Source organism: Parasteatoda tepidariorum, chromosome 10 (genome assembly GCF_043381705.1).
Source record: "Parasteatoda tepidariorum isolate YZ-2023 chromosome 10, CAS_Ptep_4.0, whole genome shotgun sequence".
NCBI classification, from domain to species: domain Eukaryota; kingdom Metazoa; phylum Arthropoda; class Arachnida; order Araneae; family Theridiidae; genus Parasteatoda; species Parasteatoda tepidariorum.
This window is the reverse complement of record NC_092213.1, coordinates 4,697,207-4,715,812: the sequence shown is the minus strand read 5'-3', so window position 1 is coordinate 4,715,812 and position 18,606 is coordinate 4,697,207. Positions and strand designations below refer to the sequence as shown.

The 18,606-nt window shown below is 30.4% G+C and overlaps 1 protein-coding gene across 3 annotated transcripts in view; it reads left to right on the top strand.

Annotated features, from left to right (window-relative positions):
- Positions 1 to 11,845, top strand: part of LOC107454270 (polypeptide N-acetylgalactosaminyltransferase 9) — a 117,488-nt gene extending 105,643 nt beyond the window's left edge. For all 3 annotated transcript variants that reach the window (XM_043046810.2, XM_043046811.2, XM_071187093.1), the window contains 3 exons: positions 3,260 to 3,373; positions 6,919 to 7,047; positions 9,036 to 11,845. In XM_043046810.2, the coding sequence (XP_042902744.1) occupies positions 3,260 to 3,373; positions 6,919 to 7,047; positions 9,036 to 9,188 (396 nt within the window). In that variant the 3' untranslated portion in view covers positions 9,189 to 11,845. The remainder of the gene's footprint in view (positions 1 to 3,259; positions 3,374 to 6,918; positions 7,048 to 9,035) is intronic.
- Positions 11,846 to 18,606: the final 6,761 nt, after the last annotated feature.

The window sequence follows — 18,606 nt, the reverse complement described above, 5'->3', positions numbered from 1 at the left end:
TTTTTTAAAAAAATATGACTGTTTTAAGAATTTATTTCTCAGGAACTATTTAACAGATTTCACACAAATTTTGCATTTTGACATGCAAAATTAAATTTTTTTAAAAATTATATAAAAAATTGTATACCTTAAAGATACAAAATTTTTTTGACTTATTTTTTATAAAATAATAATTTAAAAAAGAGTTAAAATTTCAAAATTTATTTTGATACCTTCTTTGTTTAGAATGCATATGTTTTAAAAGTTTTTTTTTTATCATTATTAAACTAATAAAATGAAACAAAAATTTAACTTGCACTGTTATCACATCAACCCCTTAAATCAAATTAAGTCAACATAATTTACTCGTTTTGATGCATTCTTCAGTTTATTATATGTTTCTTCAGTTCGTTATGTATATTAAAGATAGAGCTCCTATAAACATCAAAACCTGCTAATTTATTTCATTTTTCAAGGCTACATTTTGAATGTATATTTGATATGATTTTTTTATCATTTGTTTTCTTGTTTTTTTTTTGTGAAATGAAATTTTTTTTAAATATTTATGATTAATGTTTATGTGTTTTCTTTAAAATTGTGAAAATGTATTTTTAAATTTTACATTTATATATATTCATTTTGTTTCTAATCAAATAATTGTTTATTAACTTTATGTGAAAGTTTTTTTTTTAAAGAATTATTCGAAGGTAATGTATTTTAGTATTAGTATGTCTAATTACAATTTAAAAGATATATTTTTTAGGTTATATGCATTTGATTATTTTGTATTTTTTTATGACATCATTGGTACCAAAAACGTTTATAAAACTTGATGACTTTATTTTATTTTAAAAATTTTGTCCACCCAGATAATCGATTATTTAGAAAAAAAATTTGGTTAACAATAAATTCGAATTTTTCATATTAAAAATTAAGTGGTAGAATTTTTTGTTTTAAGGCAATAAAGGCAAATCTTAAAGTTTTTTTCTCAGGTAAAATTATTATTATTTTTTTTGTCAAAATATTTTTTACATAACACTCTTTTGAAATAGCAAAATCTTGCTAATTCAAAAGATTTCATATTTCATTTCATATATATTTCGAATTTAATGTCTCAAACTTACACAAAACTTATTCTAATTTTTAAAATTTTGTTTTTATATAAAAAAAAATCAGAAGTAGATCTGTAAGATGACATTTTTTTGTTTAAAAGTATTACATTTTTGAATTATTGAACAAAAATACTATTAAGTATGTTTTCTAAAAAATTTTCTTATGAGTGTCAATAGTTTAGAAGATGAATAGCTAAATGGAATCAAAATTTCCTACATTTTAAATGTAATTCAGTATATAAATTAAAAGTCATTATTCTTTTTTTTTTTTGTTTTTTTGAAATTTTACAAAGCATGTTTGAAAATATTATTTGTTTGAGTACTTTACGACACATAGTTAGAGCACATTTAAATATATTTAGTCCTCCTTAATTAACTGTACCTTTATTTTAAAATAAAGTTAATGAAACTAGATTTCTTCTGTGCTATATTAATAACATCAAATTTCTAGATAATAAAAAAAAATTTATTTGCTTCAAAAAAATATGCAGGTGGTAAATTTTGAACCAAAGCAAATTTTTATATGAACATGTATATATCTATCTGCTTCTATTTCATGAGATCATTCATTTAATTACACTAAATTACTTAAGATAAGTTACTTATGTACTTTATAAGTTAAATTACTTTGTTTGTTAATATTGTATTATAACTGTTGTTTTATTGTATCAGATATAAATATGTTTTTTTTATAAATATGTCTTGCAACATCTATAAATATGAAAAGATTTATTACATATTACCCATATTTGGCATTAGTTTAAAGTTATCTTACCATATAAATGTATAGGACGTAGTAAATCATAGTACTAATAAATAAAAAAGGAATAAATTAGTAATTCATACTAAGAAAAAAATTTTGCTTCTTAATTATATAAATGAGTTCTTTTGATTGTGAATAAGTATAATTGTGAATAGTAATTGTGATTGTGAATAATAATTTCTTAATAGGTATTGGGATGAGAAGTTATTATTTTAAAATTTTCTTGCATGTAATTTTATACTAATTATACTAATAAATACTGCTTTGTTACTATAACAATAATCATAATCACATAACCTTTTCATTTCAATTTGTTTTATACAAAAATGGATCTAGAATTGGAATCTGTGTTTTGTTTTTACATTACTTACATTTTAATGAAGAAGAAAAAAATTAGTAAAAGAGATCATTTTTACTTTTTTTTTTAAATTTCAAAATTTAGCGCTGCTTTGGGGATTATTTTCTTTTATTTTTTGATATTGTAATGAATAGTTTTTGGATTTATTTAGTAGTAAAATATGAGAAATTAAGAGCAGTTATCTGGGAGTGGTTTTCTTTGATTTATGGCTTTATATAAGCTTCATATTTGAATCAATTCATTACAAATCTATGAATATTTTATTATAATTAAACTAATGTGTTTAATACTAGCACATATATTTTGATCAATTTACTAAAATCTAATATATAGCAAAGGAAGATTTTTAAATATTGTAAATAAAGTTTTCATTGTTACAGTGTATGATGAAAAATTGTCAATGATTGTACAAATTTTAACTTTATAGGATAAAAAAATTTTTAGCGCAGTAAAAAAATAGAAAATTTTGTTTTTTTGGAAAGTAATGAGTGACATTTTAAAATTAATTCTACAACTGTAGTATTTTTACGATTGCTTATTGTTTATTCAAAGTCATTTCTAGTATTATTCCAGTTAATATTTAATTAGTTCTTAAATGTTAAAGAAATTTAAATGAAAACTGTACTTTTCTTTTTAATCTTATGTTAGATATATAGATACAAAGTCTAAGAAAAGTATTCAATATATATTTTACCTTTTTGATGTTATTTTATTCTTCTCTAAAGATAAGCATTTGCAGTTCTTGAAACATATATATAATATATTTAATAAAAATACTTTAATTTAACATCATTTAAATTATTTTCATATTAACTAATTTATAATAAAATAGCACTAAATACTTTGTTGAAATAGATTTTTGAGTAATATTCTGTCTTTAAATAATGTTAACACATAAAGATTTACTATTTTTGTATTAATGTTACTGGAAGATCAAATTGATAAGTTTAAAAATGTCTTATATTAATCACTACAATTATTCATAGTTATAAGAATTGTTAACATTATGTTAGAAAAGTACTTAACCCTATTCTCACTTCAATCCAGATTCGTAACCTGGGTGGAAGTGGTCGCAACATGTGTGTAGATAGTCCAGCACGAAAAGCTAATATGCATAAACCTATTGGTTTATATCCTTGCCATAACCAGGGGGGTAACCAGGTGAGTCTTTTTAGCTTTTTTTTTTTCCTTCATAGCTGGCAACTTTCTCTAATTATAGTTTATGTTTAAAAATATTTTTATAAATCAATGAATTATTTAAATAACTTTTTAATAGATTTCTTTAAATGGTCATTTATATAAATGAAAGGAGTGATTGTACTCCGAGGGGTGGTCCGGAATTCTGGCGTTTTCATCAAATGTTCATTTAATGAATCTCTTCAAAATGTTGGCAGCTATGAGAAAAACTACAATTTATGTATCTTTTTATCATTTGCTAGAGATGGTTTATTGTTTACCGGAGTGACCAAAATTTTTTAAGTTTTTCATTACACATTTATTACGTTTTGTATGAATAGTCCTTGAAAACATATATCTTGTTTATAGATAACTTTAATCGCCGTGCTATCTAGACCTCAGTTGAACGAAGAAATGCTATTTCTATAAAGAGGACACTATATCTAAACCAAACCAGGACTTTATTAGACTTAGTTGAAAAATCAAATTTACAAATTTTTCTTTAAAATAGTTTAGTGTTGACAAGAACAAAAAAGAAGCAAGTAGTTAACTAGCAAGGGTTAAAAATAACAAATTTTATAAGCAGACAATTAGCAAATTAATAAAATTTCAAAAATAAAATATTTTTGTTAAAACCTATCCTATATTATTCACAAATACAACTTGAAGTCAGGTTGTTTTTTCACTTTAAGAGTCTCTCAAGTTTGGTTGCAGTCTTTTTGTTCTCCTCGTTGATTTATATGCTTTCAATATCTCGAAAACCTTGTTGTGTCAAAAAAATATTTTCCCCCTTGGCATTACATATCTATCTAATATATAATTTATATTCCTATGTCGAAGAGTTTCTTCTTAAAACCTTGCTATGCCGAATTTTTCTGGAAATAGAAAATCAATTTTTTCAGAAAAATCACAATGTAAGTGTCATGTAAACCAATTCTTTCTATTTAATGCATAATGATTTGTCTTACTTTTAAAAATGAAATTATTATTGTTGTGTTTATACTTGAAGTCAACTATCATTACACACATATTTCCTCTTATAATTCACGACTCTACCTTTTAGAGTAATATTTTAGAATATAGTTCTCCATTTTTTTGAGCATATTTACTTCTGAACTTGTTATCTCGAAAACTCGCTACCTCAAAATTATTTTAGTGTCCCTTCAACTTTGAGATATTGAGAGTATACTGTAGTTGAAAGTTGTAATTTTTTTTCGCAATCCATTTCCATATCATTAACTTTAAAATGTACTAAAGTTTCTTATACGAATCTATAATGTTTTGAAAATATTAGTTGGAGCTTGGTGAATTGTCTTATGTCTAACATTGCCTGCTTGTGCATGTATTTCTCTACTAAAACCTGTACTAATAGATCTTATTAATGCTTTGCATTAAAGCATTTGTGTGGAATTTTATAACAAGTAAACCCGAAGAAGTTGTATAGAGTTTTACCACAGAATGGAAAATAAAATGGGGACTTGCAGAAGTTCTTGCGATATATCTATAGATGTTGCAAGATGTTTACACAGATGTTGCTGTCATTTTTAGTTCATAAATGGCGCATTAATGTAATGATTGGGATAACTTATAGATACAAAGTGCAGCTAACAAAACAGAAGAGTGGTGCGTAGAAAAGTCACCATTTAAGATAGGTGCATATTTTAAAGTCCAAATGTGGGAATGTGTTCCTGGGAGAGACTATCAGGTAACGTAAAATGGTTTGTTTTATGTTTCAATTTAAAAAATGAAATGATCACTTACAAAATTCAGTTTGAAGTGATGAGATAGTATTTTGCTTGCTTCAACTGACCTTAACCTCAAGCAATCTGATGTCAAAACTGTTTCGACCAGTTTCATTCCATGGGAATAAAATGACTGCTTCTTTGGCTCCAATACATATCTGCAATTCTTTGTAAAACATAGATTTTTTTTGTGCAAAATTTCACCTAAGTGTTCATACAGTCCACAGTGATGTGATTACTTCAAAGCAGCTTTTCAGCTGCAACCTTCTCTATAGCAAACATATTTGTGCAAAACTGTTCCAACTTTTGTTCCCTCCTTCATCCTTGATCTTTGATTTTGTTTTCTTTTTTGTCTTTCAAATTGATGTCAGCACTTTTTGATTTTCTAATCTTCCCTATGTTAGTTGTGCTTTGTGCAGCATTGCAGCTTATGGCACATTAAATTCTTCATTTATGCTTCCAACTCATAATCAGATTTTAAAATTTTTTTCTGTTGCTTTATCTGTGTAAAGCAGCTATATATATTTTGAGCGTGCTTTTATTTTTTTATGCTAAATGGACGAAAATATTTTTTATGCTAAATGGAAGAAAATTGATAAATTATAAATGTCTTCGTATTATTATTGAGATGCTTCATTAAAAATATATTTCTAACTACAAAGTTAGTCACATTGAATTGCATAAAACACTGAATGCATCCTTGAATTAAGACTTAATGTCTTTTAAAGATGCTTTACAGAATTTTATTTCTACTAAAAATTGCTATTTGTTTTGTTGTTTAACTTTTTTAAGTGAGTTCAAAGTTAATGTTTCACTATAATAGCTTATTTCAAATTATATTCACTCAGTAACAATCATATATTTATAGTGTAAGCCATTTACATGCATATCTTATAAAATATTTCCATTTAATGTTATCTTGATTGAATTGTCTAATTGAATAATTTAAATACTAAATTAGCCTATTGCTTTCTCTTATTAACTCCCAACTACAGGAAGAACAAGGCGCACAGCCTTTTTGAAAAAACCTTAAAGGTGCTTTTTTCATTAAGTGTTTTTAAAAAGTGCTTAATTTTCCCTTTTTCAAAATGAGATTTTTCGTTTACTATGTTGAATTTCGCTTCGAATTATGCAAAAAGACACAGTTCATATTGTTCTATTCAACGTTTTCACAATTATTTCAACCCCAATCTATTTCGGCGTATTGTCAGTCCGTAGCGTAAGAAAACGCCATTCGTTTTACATATTCAAAATGTCATGATTTTTGACAATTTTCAAAACCAATGCCAGATGTTTTTTTTTTTTTTTTTTGGCATGACGGTTAAAACAGGATAAAACCGTCAATTGTCAAAAACTTTCCAGTCATGCCCAATTATGATATTTTTTAAAGTGCTTAGAAATATTTTTCGAGTGCTTAAAAAGTGCTTAAAAGGTGCTTATTTTTTCTTGAACAATTTGACTACGCACCCTGAAGAAGTTTGTAAAATTTTTCAAGTGACCAGCCATTATTTATGTAAAAATACACTTTTAATTTTCGAGGCAACACTGTTTTTAAGTTTATTACCTTGCTAATAAACAAAAATATTTAGAGAAACTTTTGTTTTAATGTTGGTTATAGACAAAATAAACGATCTTTTTAAAATTTGCTAGAAATTAGAAAAGTTTTCTACTCAAAAATAGTTAAATTTGCTTAATTAATTGAAAAAATAGAATTTAGAAAGAAAAAAATATTGAATGTGGGCAAGTTATAAATTTCATTAATTAATGCAATGTTAATAATGTTTACAGTTCTGGTTGTTGAGTCGAGATGGTGAAATCAGACGTGATGAAGCTTGCCTCGATTATGCTGGAAAGGAAGTCATCTTGTACCCGTGCCACGGTTCTAAAGGAAATCAATTGTGGATTTACAATGACAAGGTAATCTATAGAAATAAATTCACTATATTTGTATTCTTTTTTTTTTAAACAACTTAAAAGGAAGTTTTTGTATATGAAGTTTCATAAAAAGAAAATTTTTAACTAGCCTTAAAATGAGAAAAATAATACTATTTTATCAGGTTTTAACAAAAATCGCATGGCGCTTAATTTTGAGGAAATAGATAGAAGAAGATTGTGATGTCAAATACGTTTTTTGTTTTAGGTGTGGCAAAACTCGAAATATTCTCCCTTTTTTTAATTTAGCCTTTTTTTCTATTCTTNTTTTAACAAAAATCGCATGGCACTTAATTTTTAGGAAATAGATAGAAGAAGATTGTGATGTCAAATACGTTTTTTGTTTTAGGTGTGGCAAAACTCGAAATATTCTCCCTTTTTTTAATTTAGCCTTTTTTTCTATTCTTAAATTAATTCCCTTTATTAAAAAACATTGTTTTTAAAATTTTTATTTTAATATTTTTCCTCTTTTCAGTTTGTTATTTGTTAATTTAAGTTTGAAAGTGGTTGAAATTTCAATAACAAGATACCACTCTCCTAGACATGAAAACAAGTTAATAAAAATATGATAGAAATGGTCAAATTTGACTTAGTTTATCTTTTCTTAAATTGTTGAAATCACTTTTATCTAATAAATGTTTAACAATTGTAGCCTTCCATCGATTGACAAAATCAATTGCGTTAACTAACAGATATTACTAAAGAAATTCTTAATTTTGACTGCACATTTACATAAAACAGGTGTAAATGAAAACCTAAAATGTAAACAAAATGTAGGAATTCGACTAGTAATGTCTGTTGAACAGCAAGATTTATAATTTTAATTTATAACTGTTGTTGAACAGCCGACCCAATTTTTTAGGTTTATGACTATTATGTTCAACTCTGTAGTCTTGTAATTTTGAACACGATCCAGAAGACAAGGGAACTCCTGGATCAAGTATTGTGAGTATTTGTCTCTGTGGGGGACTTTTTGATGGAACTAACCCACATTTGCGTTACATGGAGAGGAAAACCACTAGAACCTCCCACGGTTAGCCTGACAGCAAGGGAACTCTCACCCACAATCTGTCTACCACTGAGGATATTTTAGGCCAGCACTGTGGGCTGTACGAGCCAGATGCGAAATACGTATCGACCAGCCATCGCTGGGATTCGAGCGCGGTTCGCCTCATTGGAAGGCAAGTGCTCTATCCCCTGAGCCATCACGACCGAATGGCTAGATTGACATCTTAGAAGGATGGAGCGTTACAGCAGGTGCCCTTTTCATTGCCAATTACGTTAGTGCTGTGACCATCTTGTGCTGCTTTCACGAGTTTCGCAAAGATGTTAAAACATGTTGTAAAAGAGGAGTATCCTTTTACACTTTTATTTTTTTTCCCTCAGAAGTTTTTTTTCTCAGATGACGTCATTCTTATAGCCATTGCGAATGACGTCATATCGCGATGCAGATGTTGTGACACCTACACCAGGTATTTAGTTTACATAGTTTAGTTGTGTATTACAACTGACACATGTTTTTTTTTTATCTCATACCGGTCAGTTTAAATGTTGACAGGGTGGTTGTAGGGGGTTAGCCATTTTCGAACTGAGGTAATATATCTTATAGTTTTTGGGAATGTTTTTCTAGGATATAATTTATGTTTATTTTTCTACTCAATAAAAGATTTCATTATTTTTATTGGGACTTTGTTGGAATAAAATTCAAGTTATAGATTGTTTTTATTGACCCTGCAGCAAATCTACTGTCGGGCCAGGCATTCTGCTTTGTATTAGCGATATCTTCCGGCTGGTTCAATTTACTCGACCGGCCAACAAAACAGTCTAAATTACTTTTCAAACTCCTTCTTTCTTTTATATGATTTTATTTTACTCTGTTCTTATTCCTCAGTGCATTTCAATTTGTTATATTACATTTAACTTAAGCTTCTAAAATACGTTATTTTTTAAATGATGAATATTTAATGTTTCAGAGCAAGACTTTACAACACGGAAGCAGTGGTCAGTGTCTAGAGATGAGTGAAGACAAGCAGTCTGTCCAAATGCAAGAATGTTCTGACGAATCGAGGCAAAAATGGCAATTTCAGAACTATGATCCAACAAAGCTATCAAAAAGACCCTTATAAAGAAGTGCCTTCATTTTAGTGTGCAGCAGAGAGATTGCCAAGTTGTTTTTGGTTCAGTTCCTGTCCAGTGATGGTTTCCGTTTTCCTGCGATTCTTCCGTTTTTTTATTTTATTTTTTATAATAAGAATCTGCTCATCCGTAATGGAACGGTTCCTCCACGAACTGTTCCATTCTTCCTCTTTTCGATGAAACTTGGTGATGGTACTATTTTAGAGCCCCCTCTCTAAATGAGTCTTTCTTGTTTTGATTGAAGACTGTTTATGTTAAGAAAAAGTATTTTGACGTTGCTATGTATCCACTGTTAAAAATGTTTAATATTGAGGTGATTTTGTGCAAAAGTTTATTTTGGAATTTTTTTTCCTTCTAAACATTAGGTATTGTTAATAAATATCGGGAAAGAGGTTATTTCATGCAATTTTTTTATTGAAATTCAAAAGCATTACCTACGACTGTTTATGCATTTTTCCTATGCTTGTTAAAAAAAACCATTTGCTGTTTGTTGTTTAGACCTGTTGCGTACACACACACCTTGACTTTTCCTTTTGAAATGAGTGAATCGACTGTGCTTTTTAGAGCTGATTGAAGATTGGGATGTTATAGGGGAACAAATCTGGACTGTAATGTGGGTGGCTTAGAACTTCCCATTTGAATTTATGCATAAGTTATTTACTTCCTTTAATGTCTAAGGTCTAGAGTTGTCTTGCAACACAGTTACTCTCAGATAAAGTTCACTTGGTTTTTTAGGTTTCATTGAATTTTGTTAATATTTCCAAATTTTCTTGAGAATTCCATAGCTGTTGACAAGAGTTGGACCCTTCTTTAGGTTTTGCAGTCAGAAATAAATTGACAGCTGTTCAATGATCACCTTTTTATCATCGCTTGCATGATAACTATTGCCATCCAGTGAGAGAAAAGTGCACTTATCCTCCTAGTCACTCTATCAACTGCATTTCAGGCTCATCTCCATTTTTCTAAATAGCTTTTAGTTTTGGCTTAGTGGCAACTTGGATCTGCTTTGAAAAGTGTTATTTTTGTTGTGCCTTTATAATTTCGGGCTACTTTTTATAATGCTAATTAATCAATGCTTTTAATTTTCGGTTTAGTTAAAAAAAATTCGAATAGTTGGATCGATTATTTTATTGATCTTACAATAATTTCGACATCAAAAAGCAATTTTTTTTAAGCATTGTATTGGTTTTGAAGTTGTTTTAATTGCACTATTGAAAAGATATCCATTTTATAAAAATTAAATTAAAAATAAAGTAAATATATGCAAATGAAAAATGTGCATGAAACATGCTACATTTGCATTATTAAACTCTTTCAAAAGGCAATCCCAAATTTTGAGAAAAAGCTGAGAAATTTAAAAAAATTTCAAAAATTTTGTTCAGAATCACCTCAAAACTGATCATTTTGAAATTCAAAAAAATTTTGTAAAAAAACGATTGACTTATAAAATTTATAGTTTTAATTTATTTTGCTTCTAATTTCTCTGTGATAAAAAAGCATTAACTATAATAATTATACTTCAAGCATGCTTCAATTACAAACTCTTTCAATATATATATATTTAGAATTTTGTTTTCAAAATGAAATAATTTGATATTTTTATTAAGTTTTATTTATTCACATTAAGTCAGTGAAATATCCATAAAACCTCTAATAATGTGGTTGAAATTAAAATTATTAATTCATAAATATCTTAATTTTAACCACAATCTCTGCCATTAAATAACAAACATTATTTAACATAAATTTTAAATTTAAGTTACTAAGTCTTTGCATGTGTATTGTTTTTCTTTCTTTTTTTGGTGCAAGAAGTGCATTTAAAAAAAAAATCTGATTCCTTAATTCAATAAAAAATATTTTATCTGTCTTTAAAATGTTTAAATCAAATTTTATATGTATTTGTAAGAAAAAAAGAAACACTGAAAATTGTAATTGAAAATTCTTCAAAGTTATACATATCTTATTTATTTGAAAACACATTCCATTTGAGTATAGTGTTTTGTTTCTTGTGTTATTTAAATTTTAATGATTTATGTGATGTTCTGTTTATCATTCCCAGTTTCAAACATAAATATTTAGTAATTCTAGTTGACGATACTAACTTCATCTTGATTTTTTTTTTCTTTTATGTTGTACTTGTTTTTTTGTTTTGTTTTTTTTTAAAAATTAGATACAGTCACAGTTGGAACTCAACCACTTGATAATATCTCTAACTCTAGGAACTGAGTCAGAGTTGGAACTCTAACCACTCTATCTCTAACTCTAGGAATTCTAGACTGGAATCAAAGTTGAGTCTGAATTGTTGGCCACAGCTCTGTTATTTTGTAAATGCTTTAGAAAAATGTAAAATCACATTCTTATCTTGCCTCATGTATTCCATTGGATAAGCAAAATTGAAGTAATATTTAGATTAACAGTCAGTACCGTCAATTAGGTTTAAAATTAAAGTTTTTTTTTTATCGCTTTGTCACAACAATTGTGGATATTTTTTTATACATTTTTTAATGTGATGACTGGATACAGCTACTGTTGTGACAATCGAATTCTAATTGTAAGTGCCATTACTTAACTTCCTACAGGGTCACGTGGGTGACAATATTTTGTATAAATGTTCAATTTTATATACAATAAAATTAGAAAAAACTTTTGTTTCTTATTTTCACTCAATGTATGTAATTATCTTCTTCAGTGGCCCTCTCCAGAAGTCTATTCCACATGCCTCTCCCTTTGGTGACTGTCTCCCAATTTTTGGATTTGCAGAATGTCTTTTTCGAGATCCGTATTATCCTTTAGCTTTTCAAGTATCTACCACATCAGACTCTATAAAAGATATCATATGACAGCGATAGCCTGGTTGGCAGGTCGCTGAACTGACGTTCGTGTGAACGGGAGTTCACACGAACGTCAGAATCCAGCCGGCTGAAGACTTTTCTCGAGTAAATGGTGAGCAGCACCTGTTAAATCTGTCTGGTCACAAAGTCCTTCATGTTCCCATGTGGGGACACTGGATTGGAGATGGATCGTTCTCTGGTTCAGGTCAAAATTGCGATGTGTGGATGAATGAATGAGTCCACTCTATCAACGGGTGTTGCAGAAGTCGAATTCTTAGCCATAGATGGCGCCACTGAAAAACAACAATAAAAGATTTAATATAATTCTAAATTTGTTCACCTTCATCATAACCTTTTCACCTGAGATCCACCACGAATATTTCTTAGAACTTAAATAATATTTTTTAGGACTTCTTTTAATAAATTTCTTCTTTAATAATTTTTTTAGGACTTCTGTTAAATTGCCAACGCCTCCTCATCTCTTGAGCCTATTTCTCACAGATGCTTATAATGAATCAGATATCTTATAAGTGTTTTATATAAAAAAAAAAATTTGTTTTCAATTTTAGAAACTTAGACTTAAATTCTTTAAGACTGTAAAACCATAGAAAATGTTTAAATGGATACATAATAGCAAATGAATGCACAGATATTTCGAGCAGTTGTTTTTGCAATCGTTATGTAAAAACATTCAAAAATAAATAGTAAATTTTTTTCAACTATTTCAACAATACTTCTAGTTTTTGAAGATTAATTATTGATTGTCAAATGTTCATAAAAAGCAACTAAAAAATTATTGTTATTCTTTTTAAAAAGAGGAGTTTAGCAATGACTGATACCGCCCATCCGTGGTCCTTTCGCAGACTCAAAAAGGTCACCCATTCACTCACGGATGGCTGCCGACTTCGATGATCAATTCTGAGGATCAATCCACTGTTGGAAGTTTTTTAAATTTAAATTATTTCTCAGGATCCTTTACTAAAAATAAGAATTTTTACTCATGAAAAGTGACAAACAGAAAATTTACGCGAAGAGAGTTTTGGTAAAATTTCTGACAATGTTAAAATTGGTACTTCTTGTTAAATTCATATCAGAAAACTTTAAAAAAAAGCTGTACCTAACGTGTCGTTTAGTGATATATTAAAAATGGAACAAACTGGACACTCGCTGGAAATTTAAGAGTGGAAAGTTCGGTTAATAAAGCTTTGTTATTTTGAACCCAATCCAGAAGACAAGGGAACTCTTGGATCAAGTATTGGGAAAAATTTGCTTTCGTTTAGGAGTTTTTGATGGAACTTACCCTCATTTACGTTATATGGAGTAGAAAACTTTCCATTGTTAGCCCGACGGCAAGGGGGACTCTATCCCGTCTACCACTGAGGATATTTTACGTCAGCACTGTGGTCGGTGCTAGCCGGATGCGGAATTCGTATTGACCAACCATCGCTTGGATTTGGACCCGGTTCATCTCATCTAACCCCTGAAAGGTATATTAAAAAAGCGAATATTAAAAAGTATTCACAAAAAAACTTGCTTAAATAACATTAGTAAAAAACTGCCTAAATATGTCAACCCAAAGCGTAACAAATAGTATAGATTTAGAAAATATACTAGATGAGGATCTGAAGGTTTATATTTTCGGTATAACTCCTGAGGAAACAAAAGATTATAAAATAGCTTTGTTTTGAATCCTACTAAAAAAATTTAAATATAAGAAAGGTGCTAACTCAAATGAAAATATAAGCACCAAAAATAAATAGTATTTCTGTGGTATTTGTTGNAATGAATCAGATATCTTATAAGTGTTTTATATAAAAGAAATTTAGTTTTTAATTTTAGAAACTTAGAATTAAATTCTTTAAGACTGTAAAACCATAGAAAATGTTTAAATGGATACATAATAGCAAATGAATGCACAGATATTTCGAGCAGTTGTTTTTACAATCATTATGTAAAAACATTCAAAAATAAATAGTAAATTTTTTTCAAAAATTTGAACAGTACTTCTAGTTTTTGAAGATTAATTATTGATTGTCAAATATTCATAAAAAGCAATTAAAAAATTATTGTTATTCTTTTTAAAAAGAGGAGTTCAGCGAGGACCGATACCGACATCCGTGGTTCTTTCGCAGACTCAAAAAGATCATCCATTCGCTCACAGATGGCTGCCAGTGATGCTCGACTTCGATGATCAATCCACTGTAGGAAGTTTTTTAAATTAAAAGTATTTCTCAGAATTCTTTACTAAAAATAAGAATTTTTACTCCTGAGCAGTGACAAACACAGAAAATTTACGAGAAGAGAGTTTTGGTAAAATTTCTGACAATGTTAAAATTGGTACTTCTCGTGAAATTCATATCGGAAAACTAAAAAAAACTGTACCTAACGTGTCGTTTAGTGATATATAAAAAATGGAACAAACTGGACACTCGCTGGAAATTTACGAGTGGAAAGTTCGGTTAATATTTCTGATAAAACTTGTGTGGAAATGAAGTTAATATTGACTAATAAAAATGTCGTAAAGAGAATTTTCAAATGAAAAAATAAATGCTAAGAATTCGCAGCCTAAAATCGTAAATAAAAAGTCAAATGTTAGGAAAACAACAATAAATGTGGGAAATATACAAAAATGTCACAAACAATTCTCAAGTGAAAAGTTTGAAGAAAATTACAGAAGAGTTGATATTTTCGGCAAGATTTCTGGAAACATTTCAGGGTTGAATTAGAAAGCTGAAGCTATTGCCGAAAGAAAATTTGAAATTTCTTAACCGTCGTTGAAAAGTCGGTCCAATTTTAAGTTTACGACTACAAATGTTCAAGTCCGTTGCCTCGTTATTTTGAACCCAATCCAGAAGACAAGGGAACTCTTGGATCAAGTATTGGGAGAAATTTGCCTTCGTTTAGGAGTTTTTGATGGAACTGATCCTCATTTGCGTTATATGGAGAAGAAAACCTTCTATTGTTAGCCCGACGGCAAGGGGGACTCTATCCCGTCTACCACTGAGGATATTTTACGTCAGCACTGTGGTCGGTGCAAGCCGGATGCGGAATTCGTATCGACCAACCATCGCTGGGATTTGGACCCGATTCACCTCATCTAACCCCTGAAAGGTATATGAAAAAAGCGAATATTAAAAAGTATTCACAAAAAAACTTGTTTAAATAACATTAATAAAAAACTGCCTAATATGTCAACCCAAAGCGTAATAAATAGTATAGATTTAGAAAATATACTATATGAGGATCTGAAGGTTTATATTTTCGGTGTAACTCCTGAGGAAACAAAAGATTATAAAATAGCTTTGTTTTGAATCCTACTAAAAAAATTAAAATAAAAGAAAGGTGCTAACTCAAATGAAAATATAAGCACCAAAAATAAATAGTATTTCTGTGGTATTTGTTGTTGTTCATTTACGTCGCACTAAAGCTGCACAATGAGCTATTGGCGACGGTCTGGGAAGCATCCCTGAGGATGATCCGAAGAAATGCCATCACAATTTTGATCCTCTGCGGAGGGGATGGCTCCCCCGCTTCGGTAGCCCGACGACCTACGCGCGAAGTCGAGCACTTTACGGTAGAACAGTTTAACGAGGACCCATACCGCACACCCTCGGTCCCTACGCAGGCTGATCCAAGTGGTCACCCACCCGCTTACTGACCGCAGCCAGTGATGCTTGACTTCGGTGATCTGCTGGGAAGCGTGTCTTAACGATCAGTCCACTGCGGGACTGTGGTATTTGTAAAAAAAGTTTAATCTCATATCAAATGATTAAAACCGAGAATTCCTTCATCTTATGACATAAGGCTAGAAAATGATCTGTTGCAAAATACATCAATTCCTAGAAAAAAAGAAAAATTTATAATTTTTTTTAAAAAACATTCTGTATAGTTAATAAGACACTTAAAGTCTACTCATCTTATGGTCAAAAGTCTTATCTTTGTGATGTATGTGACAATGAATTTATGCCTGTTATTGCTCCACGTAGGAAATATCATTTTATGTCAACAGGTGGCGCTGAAGAAGAGATAAAACTCGTAAGCATTATGTTTGTACAATATGTTGAACTCTAATAAGGTCTCTTTGGATATTCACTACCGTGTACATATTGAAATTAAGCCATACTAATGCAATGTTTTTTTTGCTGTTGTCGTAAGCCATTACGGCAGACGGTGTGCGATTGTTCTTTTTACTAGTGACGCCATCTATGGCCAAGAATTCGACACTTCTGCCACACCCATCCGTGAGACACTCGTTTATAGGGTGGACCCAGTCATACACCCATTTATCCATTCACTGATCTTAATTTTGACCTGAACCAGAGAACAATCATTTTCTGATCCAGTACCCTCAGAGGTATAATTTGTTATAGAAACATAGAGGACTTTGTGACCCAAAAGATTTAACGTGCACCACACGGGGAGTCATCGGCCGGATTCATTCGAACTCCCCTCTTCACCGTCGTGAGTCCAGCGTCCTGCCAAATCAGGCTACCCCTGCCAATTTATGCAATACAAAATTTATGTGTGCCAGAGATTTTAAACGCCATCCCTGTACAATGCACCCCATTAAAAAAGTATTCTTGTAACTTATGTCCAAAAAGATTTGAAAGTCGAGATTATTTTGAAGATCATCACAACGGTTTGAAACCCTTATGAGTGTGAACATTATGATAAAAAAATACATTAAAAACATAATTTGAACTTCCATCGTGGAACTCTGCTCTTCTTTCTTGTTTGTAAATACTGTTGTTCAAAAGTTTGAAAGCGCATGTTAATCGCTATTTGAATATAAAACCTTATAAATGTGAGGTTTGTCCAAAGGCGTTTGTCAGTGCTAATTCTTTGCTTTGACATTGTGGAGATTGGTATACTTGGTAGAATCCCACCTGAACTCTGGGAAGAAATCTGTATAACTTTCCACCTGAAAATGTTCATGAGAAAGAACTGCAGGTTTATGTCGTGTCACTCCTCCATAAACAGCACTCCCAGTTCAAATAAACAACTATCTTAAGAACTTAGTAAATTTAAATAAACATTTTAACATTCAAGCAGCATAGAAAAAGCTGCAAATGAGTAACCGGCAAGAACATGCCTAACTGCTAGCTAGTTACTCACGAACCGACGGAGAGAGAGAGCGCGAGCTGTGGAGAGGCGGCCAAGATATATCAAAATGCATCCTGTGCGCGTTTCGCCGATTTCTTACTTCTCGCATATACTCCGAGGAAATCTCCATTCAGATGTGAGGTCTACGTCATACAACGATTATCGGCTGCAAGCGACGTAATCCAACGTCAGAGATTCGGACTTTGCAAATCAGACCGCAACGCCACAGGCACTCCCCTTCCAGTCTGAAAGAAGAAAAAAAACAATTACACACAATGTAACATTAACAATGTATGCAGTTATAAACATAATACCAGCATTAAGGTAATAAAAAACGGAGTTCTCTGGCATTGTCAACTCCACTCAAAATGTCAGAGGGTTTTAGGCGGTTAATACCTATGTTGACCTCCTTATCTTCAATTTTGAGCTTATAAAATTTTTCATAACGCTGTAATACCTCATAAGTAGAGCCCGGAAGTTCAGGCAAAATGCCATAGATGCCCTTTTCTGCCTTTTTTAAACGTTTTCTTCTGAAAATGCCTTTTTCTTTCCTTTTGTTCATAAATGCCTATTTCTGTCTAGTTTAAAATTTTTCTGCAAAGCTTTTTGTGCTTTTGACCGAGCATAAACGCAAAATGAAGAAATTTTGAAGTACAGAAATGGTTGACTGTCATCCGACGTATTGTAATGCATTTGTAGAGATTAGGACTTTATTCCTTTTGTCTTATTAATATTTCCTCTTCGTGGCGTCACCTTCGTCGTGGCGTCAGAAAACGTGGCGTCACCTTCGCCCGATGCGCTTTGCAAGGAGAGAGAGAAAGGGAGTGAAAAGATTGGAGTTATTTTTACTTACAGTCAATAGAATTTATTCTTACTTACGGCCCATATAGCCTACACCATCGAATAACTCGTATGCTCTCTTATCTACAAAACGAATTCACCAAGCTGGTTGAGCACATTGTAGCAGGAGCACGAAAAAGTTTTCTAGTATACTAGTTATTTCTAAAATGCCTAAAGTAAAAGCCTGCACAAGCAAAAAACTGGACAGTTTTGTGAAAGAATTTGGGTCGGATGTGTTTTCTACTGATGGGAGCATTCTGTTTTGTAAGGCATGCGAGAAGTCAGTAAATTTTGAGAAGAAGTATTTTATATCTCAGCACTTGGAGACATCTAAGCATAAAACAGCAAAAGATAAAAAAGATGGGAAAACACCGACTCTGATTCCCACCTGTTTTCAATTATCTTCTCGTAAATCGGAATTTGCAATGGATTTATGCATATCATTTGTAGATGCCGGCATTCCGCTATGGAAACTTGAAAATAAAAGCATACGAGCTCTTTTGCAAAAATATACGAATCAAAGTGTGCCCTGTGAATCAACTTTAAGGAAAACTTATTTAGATGACTGTTATACCGAAGTTCTTAAAACTATTCAAAATGAAATCGGAACGAAAAACATATGGCTATCTATAGA